At 39.3% G+C, this 19,350-nt stretch overlaps 1 protein-coding gene and 1 long non-coding RNA gene across 2 annotated transcripts in view; one reads left to right on the forward strand and one right to left on the reverse strand.

Moving 5' to 3' along the window:
• Window positions 1-327: 327 nt before the first annotated feature.
• LOC308487795 lies at window positions 328-5,309 on the reverse strand. The gene is made up of 3 exons (XR_013991757.1): window positions 4,788-5,309; window positions 3,814-3,980; window positions 328-2,245 (listed from the first exon to the last, which is right to left on the reverse strand). It is a non-coding gene; the product is annotated as an uncharacterized lncRNA (long non-coding RNA).
• Window positions 5,310-5,573: 264 nt separating this feature from the next.
• Window positions 5,574-19,350, forward strand: part of LOC308487796 (membrane cofactor protein-like) — a gene marked incomplete at both ends in the record, with an annotated part of 39,321 nt that continues 25,544 nt past the window's right edge. The window contains 4 exon segments of the mRNA XM_081026510.1: window positions 5,574-5,604; window positions 5,607-5,783; window positions 15,942-16,130; window positions 16,838-16,931. Of these exon segments, the coding sequence (XP_080882636.1) occupies window positions 5,574-5,604; window positions 5,607-5,783; window positions 15,942-16,130; window positions 16,838-16,931 (491 nt within the window).

Genomic DNA, 19,350 nt, shown 5'->3' on the forward strand with positions numbered 1-19,350 from the left:
CACATTTGCCTTGATAAATACAAAGAGTTAGCTGGACACCAAGTTGAATTTCAATTTAAAATTATGCAAGATAGAAAAAAATGACAGCATAAGTCAAGTCAACTGACAAACAGGGAGAACAAATTGCAACTTATATCACAAAGGGCAATGGTCTTACTCAGAAGGTTAAAAATTCAAAGAAACAATCCTCCCTCACTCCCCGTAAAATGGGCATATGACATACAGACAAGTCACCAAAAAGAAGAAAAAAAGAAAAAGAATAAGAAAAAAGAAATGCAAGTAGCCTCCACGAATATATGAAATGATACTTAATGGTTTTACTTTGTTGGAACTTTAGCAAATCTCTTTTATTTCTTGGGTTACTGAAGAACAAACTTTTAAAGGACTATGAATTAATTGCTTAGTGATTGGTCTTTCTTAGAATTAAAATTTTCATCACAAGAAAAAATTTATTCCCCCCCCCCCCGAATTAAGTCAGTGAGCAATGTGATTAACAAATATCTGAAGCCTGTGACTTTTTAACTACAAGCAATCTGTTAGATTTTATTTCTATTGCATTAGTTATCTATGGGAAATACTGTATATATACTATGTGTAAATTGCCATACTGCCTAACTTAACTTGTATGTATTCTTCAGCAATTCTGTTAACCTCAGGCCTTATTTTTTCATCTGAAAAGTGGGAGCTGGATCTATTACTGTCCAAAGCTGTTTCTAGTGCTAGTATTCTGACTTTGTTTTGTTTTGTTTATCTTTGTGTACACCTGTGAGATGTTAGTTTAAGATTATGAAGCTTAAATGAAATATTCTGTCTGTACTGTTATAATGAGAAAGGAATAAAAGGTTTTATCTTTGCAAATTTACTTGTGGAATATGCTTTGTAATGTATTTACTTTTTAAAGCCATCAAAAGCCAAGAGGAAACAAAATAAAAGTACGTCCCTTCTGAGAAATACCCTCCTTGTATTTGGTTGCATTCAGAATGCCTGCTTTGGGTGTGGCATATCACAGTAATGCTGTTGCTGGTGACAGCTATTGGCTGCCAGGTGCTTACCAGGTGCAAACAGAGGAGGCATAGCTGCCAGGGCCAACATCACAAAGATGGCCTAACTATGCTCTGTTAAGCCATTCTCTTTCAGGTTTTCACAAATCCTAATATGTAATTCACCAAGGCAGCCGAGAGCATTTTCTGAAAGCATTCACAGGTCTATTCATGCTGCTACCCCCACCTCTGGAAAGCATAACGTAAATATACTAAATGAGGAGGCAAAGAAACATCTAACATTGTTTTATTTTGAAGAAGTTGGCCTCTGTTTAATGACATCCACATACACTCACTTCCATCCTGCTACCGTTCATAAAGCCTTAATAGAGATCTACCGAACAATTCAAAACTTGGTCTACAAATATGCATATTCTCCATTCTCTCCTTATTTTCTTTTGGCAGGTTGGCAACATCTTTAGGGAATGGTGGAGAAACCACTAGTGCTTATTTACTCCCCTACTTCACTCAAAGCTTTGGCTCTCTTGAGTTCTGTTTCTATGAGGACCTTAGGAAGTTTACTGTCAATACTCTCCTTTGAACTCAGTCACTAAAATGATCTCAAGGCTAAGGGATAGACATTAGCTCCACTTCTTAGGTCAGCTTGTGATGCCTGATTTAAGATTTCCTGTGCAGCCAGGTGTAACTCATTCCTTTTAGAGACAAATCCAGTTTTGTTCTTAGTATCTAAATTATTATGATAAAAATCTCTCGGAACTTTCCTAGCATTTGGTAAATTCATGCTCACGGAGAATGGGCAGAGATACGAGATCTAATAATTAAGTTCGCAAATTCATCCGAGAAAAAGTGCTACATACCTCACTGCTCAATATCACTACAGTCACTTTTTAAGTACTCCCCTTGGAAAGCTATGCACCGACACCCATGCCTGGTACACCCTTCAACACAATTTTGGAACTCTTTTTCTGGAATGGCCATCAGAGCTGTCGTAGTATTACTCTTGATGTCCTGAATGTCATCCAAATGTCTTCCTTTCAATATTTCCTTTATCTTTGGGTAAAGAAAGAAGTTAATCAGGTCCGATCAGGAAGTAGGAAGGGTTCCAATGCAGTTGTTTGTTTACTGGCTAAAACCTCCCTCACAGACAGTGCCGTGTGAGCTGGTACATTGTTGTGATGCAAGAACCATGAATTATTGGCGAAAAGTTCAGGTCACCTAACTGTTCCACGCAGCCTTTTCAGCACCTTCAAATAGTAAACTTGGTTAACTGTTTGTCCAGTTGGTACAAATTCATAATAAACAATCCCTCTGATATCAAAAAAAGGTTAGCAACATTGTTGCAACAAGTCCACAAACATCATTGTCAGACCTCGTATAGTAAATCACTTGACAGCAACACCCATCTATTTCACTCATTATTTAATATGTATTTATTATGCACCTACTACAGGCCAACAACTGTCTGGGTACTGGAGAAAAAGCAAGAAAACTCTATCTCTGCCTCATGAAGCTTGTCCAGAAAAATAGGAAACATGTTTCAGAACATATCAAATGGAGCCTCAGGTCAACTCAAAATAAGTTAAAGAAATCAACATGAAAATCTTCAATTATATTAAGAATAGTTTGATGAACCCCAAGTATAGAAATTTCATGGATTGGAAGAAAGTTCCAGTATAAACCCAATCATTTAGTCTCATATAGTACCTGTAACTAGAAAATCAAATACTAGCTATGTGTTTTCTCTATCTTTTAAATAGTCTCATGAGAAAAAAAAAAAGAAAAATAAAAGTTACTGCTAAGCCTCTGTAGAGAAGGCCTGTATAGTTGCCCTTACAATTTCAGAGACCGAGAGTAACCATACAGGATAGTCTGAACATAAAAATCCCTAACTAAAAGTGGTCATGGTGGGTAGTCACATAGTAGGTCTGTAGCTTCCTTGACAAAGATCAATCTTTACCTGAAGTAAACCTGCCTATTGTCTTTTTGCCATCTAATATAACATATCCTTGGAATGTCACAGTAATCCTTTTTTCTGGACCCCTAGGGCACAACCTGCCACACCAGAGCACAAGTCTACAGAACCCCTCATTGTTATCTTTTCCCCCCGAATACCATCTCTATGTGCTATAAATGTTAATTATTAATTATCCTGTACCCACCAATGTAAAAGAAGAATGTGTCTCTGTTTTACTTTTTATCCAAACTCAGAGATTTCCCTTTTGCTTTCTCCTGCCCCCTTAATCTGCCACCAATGGATTTCATTTAACCCTCCTTTGATTCTAATATATAAAATAAGCTGCAAAATTATCATTCTCCAGAGCTTTTCTCAATCTGTTGAGATTTTGCTTCCCTGCAATTGTCATCAGTTTGGCTCAAATAAACTGATAAAAATTCTCTACAGGTTTGGATGTTTCTTATGTCGACACCTAGAAATAGGTGAGAAAGTTTTTTTTCAGCTTTACTGAGATATAATTGACATATAACATTGTGTACAGATGGCTGTAGAGAGCAATAAATAGATTCTCTCTTTTCACAAATATGTGCCACAAATATTGTGCCACAGAAAATTTCTGTTATATCACTCTTTTACAATTGTAATAATAAATAGAAATCATAATTTCCCCTCATTGAGTTTCCTATTCACTGACTCCCTAATTATACCTCCTTCAAGTAAGTGTTATCATGGAGTGTCTGGATTTAATAATCCAAGATTCTAAGGTGTTTATTTTATAAATTACCTCCACACTTAGTGTCTTATATGCTCTGCCAAGAATCCAAACATTGTGTTGGTCTGAGACGAAGAGAAAATTACCTGATTTGTTGAACTCAGAAAGTCTTTAGGACATCTTTAGTAGATATAGAATTGTTTAAGTTTTGTAATTCCAGAAGATGTATTTGAGGTTTATATGAAGAGCTTCCATTTCCTCACCATCCTCTCATTCCTTAACCCTGTGTGATACAGGTTCTATCCCCACCATTCTATGAACAAAGCAGATGTTGATACATATGTTGGGTTACTACAATTTTTTTCTTTACCTGATTTCAAATGTAACTTGGGTCAATACAGAAAACTGCAAAGCACAGAAAATGAAATATGCATAATCCTACCAACTATTAGTTAATTTTGGTAATTTCCAACTAATCTCTTTTTATGTATATCAATATACTTTTGTTTTATAAAATACGAAAAGGCACATACTAATTTCCAAATTGCTTTTCCCACTTAAGAATATAGCATAGTTTCCTATATTTCTATTTTTTTACATTGCTTGCCACACACAATTTCATCTCATAACGCCACCTAGCAAAAGTTCCTTCTACTTTTGCTAGACACTAAAGACCTTATATTCTTTCCAAAATTATACATCTTTATTCACAGGTCTGATGAACTCTGTGGGATGATTTCTAAATGGGACTCTTGCTTTAAAAGTCATGTCCATTTAAAAACTTCAAAACACGAAACTTATGTTCAAAATTAAAGTGTGTGGGTCTGGTCCTCCCAATGTTTGTTTACTCAAGTTGGTTGCTGTTTTTATTCTTTGCAACAGCAAGAACATCTCAGTTCTCTTTATTCGCTTTTAATACTGGTCATGTTACCTTTGTGTTTTCTTTTATGAGTCACATAGGTTTACTCACAACTCTACAAATCTTGCTCCTTCTTAACGCTGCAGCACTGAGAGACATTTCACCAGAAAAGTTCTCCATATTATTAATTCCTACCCATCCCAACAATAATAGCATTCATCGCTTCTAAGGGCTTGGCACTTAATACACCCTTGTCCTTACCTTTTTCCAGTATGTACGTTTCCTGTTCAATAAAGCGTTTAGTTGTTCAAGGGCGAGGGCTACATGTGCTTGTGGCTAGGTGTTTCATAATTTGCCTTCCATGGGGTCCTCTCAAAGGAGTAGAGGCAGAGACATTTACAGCAGGGGTTGGGAGTGCTGTGGCCAAAGCATCTTTGTGACTTTGAACACTAGCAGGCCTTGAGACGATTCAGCAGCAGACTTTTAACCACGGAGATTTCAAGTATTGTTCCGAATTATGCCTGATTAACGCCAAATGTTGAGCAAGTGCCCTGGTCATCCTGACAGACTGGAGACCCCAGGACAAAAGTGCAGGTCTGAGGGGTGTTGGCCCCAGCGTGACCCGCTAAGCTCTGGGTTTCTATTTTCAGGTCGATGCGCTTTATTCAACCCAGCGTCCCGGATGGGGCGCAATAATGACTCCATCGGCTCGTTTCCTTTCCACCCTTCCTGAGTGGGGTGGCACCTGTGTTTACGAAAGTGGCAGTGAACCAGTCATTTCCCGCAAGCCACGGCAGTGCTTCCGGGTACAAAAACAGCCAGAGAACCGTCAGCCACACGGGCGCGGGCCGAGCCTGAGCCGTGGGCGGAACCCCGGAAGGCGAGGACCCAGCCCAGGCCACGCCCCGTGCTCCCCGGGCCGACCGCACCGCCGGAAGCCGAGGTCCAGCCGGCAGCCCGCCCATTCGCCCACCCCGCCCGTCAGCGTCACTTCCGCCGGGGCGTGGCCCAGGCCGCGCTCACCTGCAGTTCCGCACTTAGAACTTTATGAATCGGGGATTTGCGGGGACTGGTCCCTATTTGAAAAAGGGCGTCGGCTTGCTGGCGGTCAGGCTTTCCCGCTGTACTCCGGGAAAATGACCGCTTCTTGCGGGACGCGAACGACATTTCCCCGCTGCCATGAGAGCCCCGTTTCTTCTCGGAGCTTGGTTGGGATGCTTTTGGTGCTCCACGTGCTCCTGCTACCCACACCCTCCGGTAGGGGCTTGGAGAGCGTTCTCTGGCGGCGAACTGGAGTGGGTCCTGGCGCAGGCCGGCGGAGCCAGGGGCGGGAGCGGGCGGGGGAGCTTTGCGTGGTGGGGCAGGTAGGAGGCGCGAGGCTGTGGCGAACCAGGTGTGGAGGAGTTGGGGTGAAGGCGTAGCCAGAGCTCCCCCAGCTCGTGCTGTGCGCGGACCCAGGGCGGTGGGGACCATGCGGTGCCGCCGGTGAAGGTTGCTTGGTGGTCGGCGCCGAGCTCTGCGGGGCGCTGGCCTTGGCCGGTGCTTGCCCGCGGCCCAGCTTGCAGGGGTTTCAGGACTGAGCTAATCCGCCTGGGGTGCGCCGACCTGGTGCTCTACGTGAGGGCTTGCTCTTGAGTGCCAGGTGGCTGAGGATGTTGCCGGGGCCCGTGCTGTTCCCGTGGGGGGGGGGGGGTGCGATGTGTACTGTGCGCGGGGTGATGTCTTGGTGAGCGCGGTGTTTGTGTTCCGTTGGGTTGGGGTGGAGAACCCTGGGCAGGGTGTTACCGGGTGTGTTTTACGGAAGTGGCTAGGCCAGCGGTGCTGAATGTGGGACGAGGAAACTGTTTGCTTTGTGTGGGGGTTGGGGAGCGCAAGTTGTGCTTGTGGCCCTTGGGTGAGAGCAGGTTCTTGGTTTCTGGGTTTAGAGGGTTGTGGAAGGGTGCGCAGTGCTTTTGTGCCTAAAGTTAACAGGTTCCTTGTTGCCCAAATTCATATTAGGATTGATTTGCAGACCGTTGTGCGTTTTTTAATTTAATTTTATTTTTTGCCACGAAGTCGTCTTCTGTTCAATTACCGAATGGCTTTTTGGCATTGTTTTCCTTTGGTTCTTTTTTCATTAGGTGGAGTCATGTTTGAGGGGATATGTGAAGTAACCTAATAAACATTGGTAGCCAAACAAACTGAGAAATCAGTATTCTAAAAAAAGAACAGTAAATAATGTTAATACGTTTTTCCCTATTGCTCATAAATTAAAGCTGAAGGCCTGTTCACTAAGTTTGTTTCGTGTTTCATTAAGTGGAATAAGTACTTTTTATGCTAGAAAAAAGATGTGTATTGTATGAAATATACACTGTCAAAGGACAACCATTTTTAATACTTTGGTGTATTTCCAACTGTCTTTCTATGCATGTGTGTTTCGATAACGAAGTCGTTTTTAGGATCTTACTATGCAGTTTATATGCTGCATTCTGTCCTTAGCAGAATTCATTCAGTAAATTTTTGCTTGTATTATATGTGCCAGGTCCTTTTCAGGTCTTGAGGATACACTAGTGAGCAATAACAAACCATTCCTATTTTCATGATCTTTATTTCACTTTCACTGTCTGTTTGCAAACACACACGAACATAAACAGAGACTGTGTTTTGCTCACTGTTAGATCCCCAGTGCCAGGTACACAGTAGACAATCAATAAATATTTGCTGAAATTTATTGGGAGTGGCAGACACTAACCAAACCATAATACTATACTATATTATAACTCAAGAGAAGTGATCTGGAGGAAAGGAGCATGATTCTCTGACAGCATTTAACAAACCACTGGTGGAAGGGAAGGAAGACTTCTCTGATTATCGGACAGGCCAAACTCTGCCACTTTGGGGCTTCTGCACAGGCTGTTCCCTCAGTCTGAGAACATTCTCCTCCTGCCTTGGGCATAATTGGCTCCTTATCCTTCAAAGTCAGTTGTGATGTTATCCCCATAGAGGAAACTTCTCTTACCACCCTATCTCAGGTGGACACCACACACATTTCAGTTCAAATCATCCCTAACTTGTATTCACCCCCCCCCCAAAACAGTTGTTTTCTGTTCTCTCCCCACTAGAATGCAGAGATCTTGTGTGTCTTGTCACACTTGTGGTTCCAAATGTTCAATTTTTTTGCCTCCATGTCAACATTCTTATGTAACTATTAAGTACCAGGAAATTAAACATAATATTCACCTGCTCTTAGAGCTCAGAAAAAATTCCTCTTGCCTCCAGAAGACGGGTTCTGTTATCTGTTTTCCTTAAACAAATAGATAACCAGATATTTCTCTAGCAAAATGGGTTTATTTGGGAACAACAAAGAATTTCATATGGGACATGTGGTCCAAAGGTAAACCAAGAGCAAGTCCAGAGAAAGAAAGGGCGGGGGGGGGGGGGGGGGGAGGGGAACTGCTCTTTTTTGGATTTGGGAGAATCTGTTGTAAAGTGGAGTCCTTTGGAGAGAACTGCAAGTTCAAAGTATAGTGACTTCATTGGCTGGTTTATGTTTGTCTCCCATTGGCTGAGCTGTTACTAGGCAAGGAAGAATTGTCCTCCTGGTGAGGTAAAAAATAGTATCACTTCCTGTGGGAGACCCAAAATACATCTCTACCTGTTGGGATCATTAGTGTGTGTTGAGTGACATGTGTGAGAGTTCTCTCTTCTAGCCTCCTGACTCCATTTTAAATGTGGTGTCTGTTTATTAATTTTCACATGTTCCCCTTTTGATGAAGATTTTTCTCTGAAATCACTGATGAAGTATCAGGTTTTTCTAAACTCAGTGGCCTTTTGTCCTTTGTTACCAGGAAGGACATTTCCTGTGTGTCATGTCTCACGTCAGAGGAAAGTGTACATATTCGAAACCTATTGTGATCACATTTGAGTAACAAGAAGGGTGGGGTGGAGGCCTCTCAGGAATTTCTCATCTCAAGCCTGTATCTTACAATAGTGAGAGTCTGGCAAAAGCACACCCAGAACTGAAATAACTACACAAGAGCTTTGGGAAGACACAACGCAGGAATAAAACATGAAGCAATTAAACAGTATTATCTCAAAAGAGACTGTTTGGAACAGAATGTCTTATCAGTAATGCAGCCTGTAGGTTGCAGATTCAGAGACTCTGAATTAGCTAAGGATCCAGAATCAGTTAATAGTCTAATAGAGAGACTTTTGTGACTTTTAAACCTAACTGGCCTGGTCTGAACATCTTGGGAAAGCAGTTTCATCAAGTTTCTTCTGCTTCAATTTTGGGAAATCTTCACCTTCAGGTCGCCAGGTGGTGTGCAGATTCAGTCAGGGTTAGGTGCTTTCTTTAGATTGTCCCGTGAATCCAGGAGTCTGTTGCCTGGAGTTTGACGGCACAAAGGTTGATTAGCAGGACCTGATAGGGGCCTTTCTTGCGAGGTTGAGGAGAGTCTTTTTGAAGGTGTCTTTTCTAATAGGTGAAGTGTCCAGCTTTCAAAGTGTTTTGCTTATGGTCTTCATCTCCCTGGAGTACACTGTGAAAAGATTGCTTTAACAGAATGTGACTAAATTTTGATAGAAGAACTTAGGCCTTTAGAATACTGAACTTTATCTCCTTTTATCAACTGTGGATCAAAATAGGCAAGGGCCAGGTACATTGGGTGCCCTGTGACTATCACCAAGGGTGAGCTACTGCGAGTTCCAGAGGAGGTGGATCTGGGACTTAGAAGGACCAATACTTTTGGACGATGTAATTAGACAGTCTGCAAATTTTGCCAACTGTCTTAATGCCATTAGAGCGTTCAACTAAACCCGAGGATTGAAAGTGGTCAGCGCAGTGAAAGTGTTGTAAAATGGGCCGTATAGCACAAATTTGTCAAAGCACCTGACTGGTAAAATTGGTTCTCCAATCCCTATGTTTTCTGGAGGGGTTCTCTAGGTAGGGATACTCTTTTCCAAAAGGACTTTGGCCATAGAAGTGGCAGTAGCCTGTCTACAAGGAAAAGCTTCAAGCCAATGAGAAAACTTAATAGCCCATGACTAAAACATATTTATATCCCTGAGATAGGGAAGCTATATGAAATCCATTTGCTGGACTACAAATGGTCCATTAGGCAATTTAAAATGTCCAGGAACAGTGGGAACAGGCTTTCCTGGGTTGTAATTTGGACAAGTGATGTAGGCGCTTTTTGTGGCCTTATTAATATTTCTCCACCAATATTAACTTATAAATTCTATCATTTTGTCAGTGAACCAATGGTTTAATGCATGTACAGTAGTCAAACAGTGGGGATGTTAGAGTCTCTGGTAGGACTGGGTTGTTATTTGGCCTGAACCAAAGCTTTCTCTCTTTTTTTTTTTTTTTTAATTAATTTATTTATTTATTAGTTTCAGGTGTACAAAACAAGGTAATACTTAGATGTTCATCATTTATATCCCTCATACTGTGAACCCCCCTCCCCCCATCCACTATCCCTCCGACCTCACACTGAACCATCACATTATATATATAAAACTATAGTTGGCATTCATTAATGTTTAGCTTCTGGTGTACAATGCCATGATCAGGTATCCACAGTATCCCTGAGGTGGTCTCCCAAATAGGACGCATGGCCATCGGGTACCCAACAAAATCTTTACAACATTATAGAATACCTTCCCCAAATTAATTTTCAAAAAAACCCTGAGGCCATCTTGTGGTTACCAGCTGCTTCCAAATCCCTTCACCTTTCCCCTTATCCCCAACCCCCTCCCACACACCCATCTAACCACTCTCGGTTTTTTCTCTGCGTCCCCAAAACTGTCTCTGATTAGTTCATTCACAGTCTTTTCTTTAGATTCCATATATAAGTGAGATCATATGGTACTTGTCTTTCTCTTTCTGACTTATTTCACTTAACATAATGTTCTCTAGATCCATCCATGTTGCTGCAAATGATAAGATTTCTTTCTTCTTTATGGCTGCATAATACTCCATTGTATAAATGTACCACAGCTTCTTAATCCAGTCATCTACCGATGGGCATTTCGGTTGTTTCCATATCTTGGCTATTGTGTAAAGTGCTGCAATAAACATAGGAGTGCATACAGATTTTTGAATTGGAGTTTTGGAATTCTCCGGGTAGATGCCTAGGAGTGGAATTACTGGATCATAGGGTAGTTCCATTTTCAGATTCCTGAGATACCTCCATACTGTTTTCCATAGTGGCTGCACTAATCTGCGGTCCCACCAACAGTGCACTAGCGTTCCCTTTTCTCCACATCCGCGCCAGCATTTGTTGTTTGTTGATTTATTGATAATAGCCATTTTGACTGGAGTGAGGTGGTATCTCATTCAAAGCTTTCTCTTTTTATCAAGTCAATAATTGTTGGAGTCCAAACTTGCTTTTCCTTTTCTGGGGCCAGTTGTTTAGCTTCAATAGCCAGTTTTTCTAAGTTCTCATTTGAGGAAGTATCCCTTTGGGCCATGACAGAGATTTGACTGCTGTTGGCTCCTTTAAGGACAGCATTCCTTGGGAAAGTGTCAGCAAGGTGATTTTCGTAAAGCTTCCAAAGAATCAAGTTTAGAATGCCCTAGGATCGTAATAATAACAAAAGCAGCAGGTAAAATTATAGCGTTCAATAGTAGCCATTATAAATTTTATCTCAGCTGGAAGTAAGGAAGCCATGTTGTTTCTACCACATTCCAAAATCATGAACTACTCGAAAAGCATATCTACTATCAGTATAAATGTCAGCAGTTTTGACCTTGGCTAGGGTGCAGGCCCCTGTGAGCTTGATGGGCCACAGTTGCCAAAGACAAAGGTGATACTTCAGTTCTATCAAAGGGTGTTGATATTGCATACTTGCACCATATTTGCTATTTAAATAAGAACTGTCACTGAACCATGTGAAGTCAGCCTTACTCAAAGGCGTTTCCATCAGATCTAATTTATTAAGTCTTCATCCTTTTCTGGTTAAGGTCTTGTTTTGTCTGAGAGGACTCAGTTGGCACTTTGTCCTGACTCTTGAAATCAGGCTGTTCCACTGGTACTGTGATGGCCTTAAGACAGATTCCTTTTGGAACTGGGCTGTTTCTACCGAAACTGTCCTGGTCTTCTGTCCGCCTTTGATAATGTTAAAATACCATTTCTACTAATAGCAGTAATGGAGAATAGGTTCATAATAAACTAAGCATAAATATTTTGACATGAAAGAAATGTAAAACTAATAAAGGGAAATATTTATAACTAAAGTAATGACAAAAATTTGAATACAGGCATGAAAGAAAAAATATGATATGCAGATATCTCCGGAACAAGTTGGCTGAATAGTAAAGAATTTGCATTTTGATCGAAGAGTGTATAGAACTGATAAGAGTGCTCATTCAGCTCTGACAACTAGGTACAGTGATGAGTGAGACATGGTCCTCAAGAAAGTAACAGTCTTGTAGGGAATATAAATAATGAAGAATTACAATACAAAAAGTGCTATGAAATAAGTAAATTGGGGATCATGATGACATTAACCCAATATTTTCAGTGAGAGTTGTCAAGAGACTCAAGGAAGAATTGTCATCTAAGATGAAACTGAAAGATGAGTGGGTGGGAAGAATGGCAGGGTCTCTGGTCTAAACTGAAGTAAAATGATGTACGGAGGCTTACAGTGCTCAGGTAATTCATGAAGTATAATAGGCACGACAAAGAATTGAATTTGGCTTAAGAATAGTGTGCAAGAGTGAGTAGGGCTCTGATAGTCACGGATTTTAAGTCTGATAGCCATGTTAAGGAGACTTAGACATTATCTTGAGAGCTTTGGGAAGCCATTGCAAAGTATCTGACTAGTAAGAGCCTTGGTCACTGTCATATCAATATTACTCTAGTAACAATGTGAAATGTGAATGAATGGTGGCAAGGTAGGTGAGGAGACCTATTCGAAAACTCTTACTGCACTCCAGATAAATGATACTGGCTCTAATTAGAAGTAAAGGATAGAGCTAGAGGAATGGAACAGGCGTTCAGTTGCGGGAACAATTTAACTAGTTTGAAGGGGATGTGTGAGTGTGAAGAATCAACAGAGGTCACACTCTGGCTTCATTATGTTATTTGCGATAGTGTGACACTTTCTAAGTGGAGCTGTGTGGTGTGGCATTTGAATATATAGACTTAGCATCCCTGCTAGAGATCTGCAATGGAGAGGGATATGGGAGGCAGCCCTTCTCAGAGGTAGTGAAGTTATGGCAGTATATCTACCCACCCAGGGGGTCTTCAGAATGGAATAAGAAGAGTTCCTGGAACAACCCATTAAGAATATCACATTATCCACTCACACAGAGAAGGAAGAGCAACCAGAGGACATGCTGAAAATCAGGGTGGTGGTGCTGTCCTAGAAACCAGAGAGACAGCTTTTTAGTTAGAAAGGAGCGAAGACAGAGTGATCAATAGCTCCAGGTGTTATGAGCAGGTAACTAAAATTACTGAGGAAGAAATTGTTAGGATTTATTGATCGAGAAGAACACTTAGTGACTTTGAAAGTAAATGAGTTTCATAGGCCTGGAAATGAGAAATAACATTGATAGGTGTAGATACTAGAGTCTGTGTCTTAGGAAGCAAAGAAAGTTTAAAAATAGATTGTGTAGACGGGGAGAATGAGCAGGATGGTCAGATTTCATTGCGCTTCTAGATTTAGTCAGACTATGATTTTCTGAAGGAACCCATCTGGACTGGACAGAGGTGTGTGTACTCATGTCAGAAAGCAAATTTAATTTTTGCAAGCAGGTACAGAGTGCTTACACAATGTTGCCCAATGTAAAGAAGGTGAGCAGTTCTCTTGATCCACAGCAGAAAATTATTTCACGTTCCAGAAACTCACCTGGAACATTAGGAAATTTTCTGAATGTTGCTTATGATATTATATAGTCTCATCTATTGTTAAAGTATAGCACTGCAGCCTAATTAAATTATATTTAAACTATCTAGAGGAAAAAAAAAAACTAAGTCAAATTGCTATTTTTCTGGATCTGGGAATGTTTAGTTTGAACATCCCTGGTTAGGAAAAGAAAATTCAGTGTTCTGAGCAAGGGAAGAAATTTGCTTATTAAAAAGGTGGGATATTGGACTTATTATAGTGTATAAAGCTTGTAATCAACCGGTTGCCAAATCAAATTTTAAACTCTGCACATTATTGAAAGTATGCCTTTCATGATGCATGTTAGCAGGAAGAAATACTTCAAAATTTTTTAATGGATTAAACCTTCCAGTTGACATTTCTTTTTCCATACAGAGCACTACATGTGAAAGTCGTATTAGGAATCCTCTTCTTTATATGTTTTCAAGATAGTTACTGAGATTGAATGCATAAAACAAAAAAACACTTGTATAATTTAATCACAGGCTTGCTGTTACTTGATTTCTTTCTTGCTGGTTGCAGGAAATTCTAGAATGAAGTTCTGCATTTTTATCTGAACGGAAATATATACCATTTCTAGCCCATGTTTGTTTTCTTATCGAAAGTGAGAATGTCTGTCTCAGGGTATTTAGTAAATGTAATGTTAATAAAACTCACCTCTATACTAATCCCGTTTTTAAACAATGCTTTTAATTACTAGTGCTTTTGGTTAGCTTTTTGCTTTTGTTTTGTGTTGGGCAGTTGATTGAGGAACATTCAGATATCACGCTCAGCACAGAGGAAATGTTGAAAACATTTGCTAGTAGGTAGATTTCAAGACATGCTAGAAATGAAATGTTGGACTGTGTGTGTGTGTATATATACATATTCATATATATATGTGTGTGTGTGTGTATATGTATATATATATATATATATATATATATATATAGAGAGAGAGAGAGAGAGAGAGAGAGAGAGAGAATTTTAGAATTTAGTATATGATATGAAAGAAGGCTAAAATTTCACATGCCTATAGTTCTCTTAATCAGTCTCTCAGTCTGAAGTAAAACCAATCCAGGGAGTAAAAAGAAAGGTTCCTCAGGGATCAAAATAGATCTATGTCCTTTCTTCTTAACCTCATAGGAGAAGCCTCTACATTCTTTGAGCCCTTTAGGAGTTTTCTTGATGTGTCTCCACCCTATTATTTTACATAATATTTCTAACAGATATGTTAGATTTTCAAGCACGCAGGTAATTTAAAGGAAGAGCAATTGCTGAAGTAGAAATGACACTATTCTAGGAAGAAAAAAACAAACAAACAAAAACCCCAAAACAAAACCCACAGGTAAAGAAATTGTAAACGTATAGCAATATAATAGCTTTACCATAGGGACATATTGGACACCCAGCAGGAACAACTATCTCAGGGAACTTCTGAGGTCAAGCATGATCCACTGATCAGTGAAGGAAGATTCAATTACAGTTGGCCCTTGAACAATACGGGTTTGAACAACCCTGTTCACTTATACATGGGTTTTTTCTATAAATATACTGCTGGCCGGTATCCCAGGATTCACATCTTTGGACAAAACCAACAATATTTACTGTCTGCAGTTGGGAATCTGATGATGCAGAGGGCCGACGTATGCACTGTTCTCCACCAGGTTATGTAAGGGATTTGAGCATCCGCGGACTTTTGTAGCCTGGAACCAATCCCCTACAGATACAGAGGGAAGACTGTACTTTAGTTTTGGGGATTCAGAGTTATATGCAGATTTTGAACCCCTGCGTTGTTCAAGAGTCAACTGTATATTTAAAATAATGAAATAATATCAAGCGAGCAGATTTTTTTTTCATGTAAGGCTATTCAAAGTAGTAAAATTTGATGTTAAAAGGCATCTATTGACTTATAAAATGATCATTTCACTAATATGAAATGAAGTCTTCTATTTTGAAATACTTTAGTCCATATTTTGATCTGTGGAATCCACAATGCTTATTTAGTAGCAACCTCTTACCTTACATAGCATTTCTTAAGCACCCACTGGGTACAGCGTGTACTAGAAAAGGAAGGCATATGATCCCTGACTTCGAGGAACGTAACTCCTGAGAGGAGACTGAGCCTGAAGTGACAGGTCATCATCAGTTTGTGTTTCAAACTATGGAAGAGGGATCTGGCCAGAGTGATACATCCTATACAAGTCTTGTTAGGGGAGAGGTGAGTGTGAAAGGAATTTAGAAAAAAACGGGGAGGAACACATACCTATAAATATACGTATTTTAAAACCAAAAACATTACTGTTGTGTCTTCAATTTACTGTTGAGTGAATATTCACCTTATTCTCCAACAAACCAAAAGCTAATAGGATGTTATTTAAAGCAAGCACAGCACATCCTCCCCTACTATGATCACTTGGGTGGAAGCATGGAATGATCATTTAAAATCTTGCCAAGGACCTTCCCATTTTTTTCTGTACTACCTACCCGCTGCCAGGCGACAGGTCCTGGCTGGTGAAAATGATAAAATACTTTATTTTCGTGTTCTTATTCTCTTATGCACAGATGCCTGTGATGATCCACCGAGATTCCAATCTATGAAGCTCAAGGGTGATTCTCAAGCCACTTATAATCCTGGGGACAAAATAGACTATGAGTGCCGCCTAGGATACATGCGTATTGTTCCTTTTCTTAGCACCACTGCTGTTTGTCAGGCTGATAACACGTGGACACCTCTCCAGGAGGCTTGTAAAAGTAAGGAAACAGAACTTTTTTAAAAAAAATTGCTCTAGAGATTTTTTCACATTTTGGGATGCATATTCCACTATTACAGTGATGGTTTTCTCATGTGAATGTAGGTTTTAGGTAATAATGTATTTTTTCAGGCTTTCAAAATCTCCAGGGAATCTTTTTCTTGGCAATGGTTGTCAGAGTAAATATGAAACTTAAGTTTGGGCTTTTATTTTTTTTAATTGAGAAATATTAGGGAATAGTGTTTCTCCGGGGCCCATCAGCTCGAAGTCGTCCTTCAGTCTAGTTGTGGAGGGTGCAGCTCAGCTCCATGTCCAGTCATTGTTTTCAATCTTTAGTTGCAGGGTGCGATGCCCACCATCCCATGCGGGAATTGAACCGGCAACTTTGTTGTTGAGAGCTCTCACTCTAACCAAGTGAGACATCCTGCCGCACCCCTCCCCTCCACCAGAAGCTCAGCAGCAGCTCCTTGTCTTCAATCTAGTTGTGGAGGGCGCAGCTCACTGGCCCATGTGGGAATGGAACCCTGCTGTTCAGAGCTCTTCCTCTAACCAACTGAGTCCTCCAGCCACCCCAAGTTTGGGCTTTTAATAGTTAAAGAAAGAAAATTATATTCCCAATAGTTCAATAGAGCAATGTAGAATTTTGATTTTCATTCAAACCCATTTTGAAATTGGTATAAATCAATGAATTTCAAACTTTTCTTTTAGGAAAACCATGTCCACAGCTAGCAGACCCCCTAAATGGCCGTGTAAATGGAACTTTCCTGTTCGGTTCACAGGCTCACTTTGTTTGTAATGAGGGGTAAGTAGTGAAAATAAGGTAAATGTTACTAGTTTGATTTTTTGTTTGTTTGTTTTGTCTTTCTTTTAGCATTCTCATAATGTAGATTTCATTTTGCTTTCCATGTGACAACTTGTACTTATAGCCAGTCAATTCTTGGGCTTTTCATGGAGACTGAAAAGATGTGTAATTAATGCAAAGAAATTTCAATTGAAGGAAAGCAAATTATATAATACTGTCTGTATGTAATAAGCATTAAGAACGTAGTAATCATGGTGACTTTATCCTTGACAACAAAGTGCACCCTATTCAAAATGGCCAGCTCTCAGAGCTGAAGTGGGGCTTATAGAAATGTGAGGTAGACTAGCTCACCAAAGATATTCTTATATCGAGATAACTCTACAAAGTGTGACCAGATAAAAATTGGTTAGCCTGGACCTTAATGTTGAGCAAGTTCTCTAAGTTGGAAAACCTTATTTTTGAGACTGCTACAAAGGAGTGAAGCATCTCAAAAGCGCTTAATAGTGACTTTGTTTTAAAGGGCTTTTTTAATACTACATGTTCAGAATATTGGGCATTTATGACAAATGTGCATTTAGAGGGTGAATGTAGTACACTGTAGAAATGCAACTAATTTTTTTTAACTTTGTGTCTTGCTAATTTGCTGAATTTATTTATCAGTTCTAACGGGTGTGTGTGTGTGTGTGTGTGTGTGTGTGTGTGGTCTTTAGGATTTTATACACATAAGATCCTATTAAATGATAAATTTTACTTCTTCCTAACTAATTTCATTGTCTGTATTTGATTGATTGATTGATCACCTAATTGCTCTGGTTAGAACTTCCAGTACTTTGTTGATAAAAGTGGTGAAAGCACACATCCATGCATTGTTCCTCATCTTAGAGGAAAATCTTTCAGCTTTTTACCGTTTCGTATGATGTTTTTGTGGGTTTTGCATGTATAGGGTTTATTATTGTGAGGTAGTTCCCTTCTATTCCTAGTTTATGAAGTGTGTTTAACATGAGAGAGTATTAAATTTTGTCAAGTGTTTTTTCTGCATCAATGGAGATAATCATGTGTATTTTCCCTTCATTCTGTTGATGTTGCATATTACATTAACTAACTCATGTGTTGAGTCATCCTTGGATTTCAGGAATAAATCCCATCTGGTCATGATGAATAATACTTTTACTACGCTGCTCAATTGTCTTTGGTAGTATTTTGTTAAGGTTTACATCAAAGCGCATAAGGGATATGTGTCCGTAGTTGTCTCTTTTTTTTGTAGTGTCTTTGTCTGGCTTTGGTATCACAGTAGTGTTGGTGTCATAGAGTGAGTTCAGAAGACTTCCAAATCTTCAATTTAAAAACAAAACAAAACTGAGAATAATAGGTTTTAGTTTTTTAAATATCACCAGAGACACCATAAGGTCCAAGGACTTTCTTTATTGGGAGATTTTTCATTCTCTATTCGATCTCCTTACTAGTTATACGTCTGCTCAGATTTTTGTATCTGTGTGATTTAATCTTGGTAGGTTTTATATTTCTGGAAATTTTTCCATTTTATCTAGGTTAGTTAATTTGTTGGCATAAAATTGTTCATAGTACTCTCTTATAGTATTATGTATTTCTGTAGAATCAGTGTTAATGTCCCCAGTTTCATCATTTCTAAATTTAGTAATTTGGGTCTTCTTTTTTATTTATTGGTCCATCTAGGTAGGTAAAGGTTTGTCAATTTAGTTGACCTTTCTGAAGAACCAACTTTTGGTTTCATTGATTTTTTTTTTTTCTTTTCTATTGTTTTTCTCTTGTCTGTATTGTTTACCTCTACTCTACTCTTTATTATATAATTCCTTGTGCCAACATTGAGTTTAGTTCTTTTCCTAGTTCCTCAAATTGTGAATTAGGTTGTTCATTTCAGGTGTTTTCTGTTGTAAGCTTTCATAGCTATAAATTCCCACATTGGCACGTTTTTGCTGCATCACCTAAGTTTTAGAATATTATGTTTTCATTTCAATTCGTCTCAAAGTAATTTATAATTTCTCTCATGATTTCTTCTTTGATACATTGGCTGTTTAAAAGTGTGTCATTTAATTTTCACAGTAAGGTGAATTTTACAGTCTTTTGATGTTGATTTCTAACTTCATCCCATGTGGTCAGAGAATATACTTTGCATGAAATCTAGTTTTTTTGTCTATTGATTATTTCATATTAATTTGTGGCCTAGTATAATTATTTTGTTATGTATTATGTGATTAATTTATTAATAGCATTAATATGTGATCTAAAATATGGTCTTCCCTGGAGAATGTCTTATGTGCACCTGAAAATGTGTATTTTGATGTTGGTCAGAGTGCTCTGTCTATGTCTGAGATCTAGTTTGTTTATAGTGTGGTTGAAGTCCTCTAGTTCCTTATTTATCTTGTGTCTAGTTGTTCTATCC

This window comes from Rhinolophus hipposideros, assembly GCF_964194185.1.
Source record: "Rhinolophus hipposideros genome assembly, chromosome: 19".
Lineage (NCBI taxonomy): Eukaryota > Metazoa > Chordata > Mammalia > Chiroptera > Rhinolophidae > Rhinolophus > Rhinolophus hipposideros.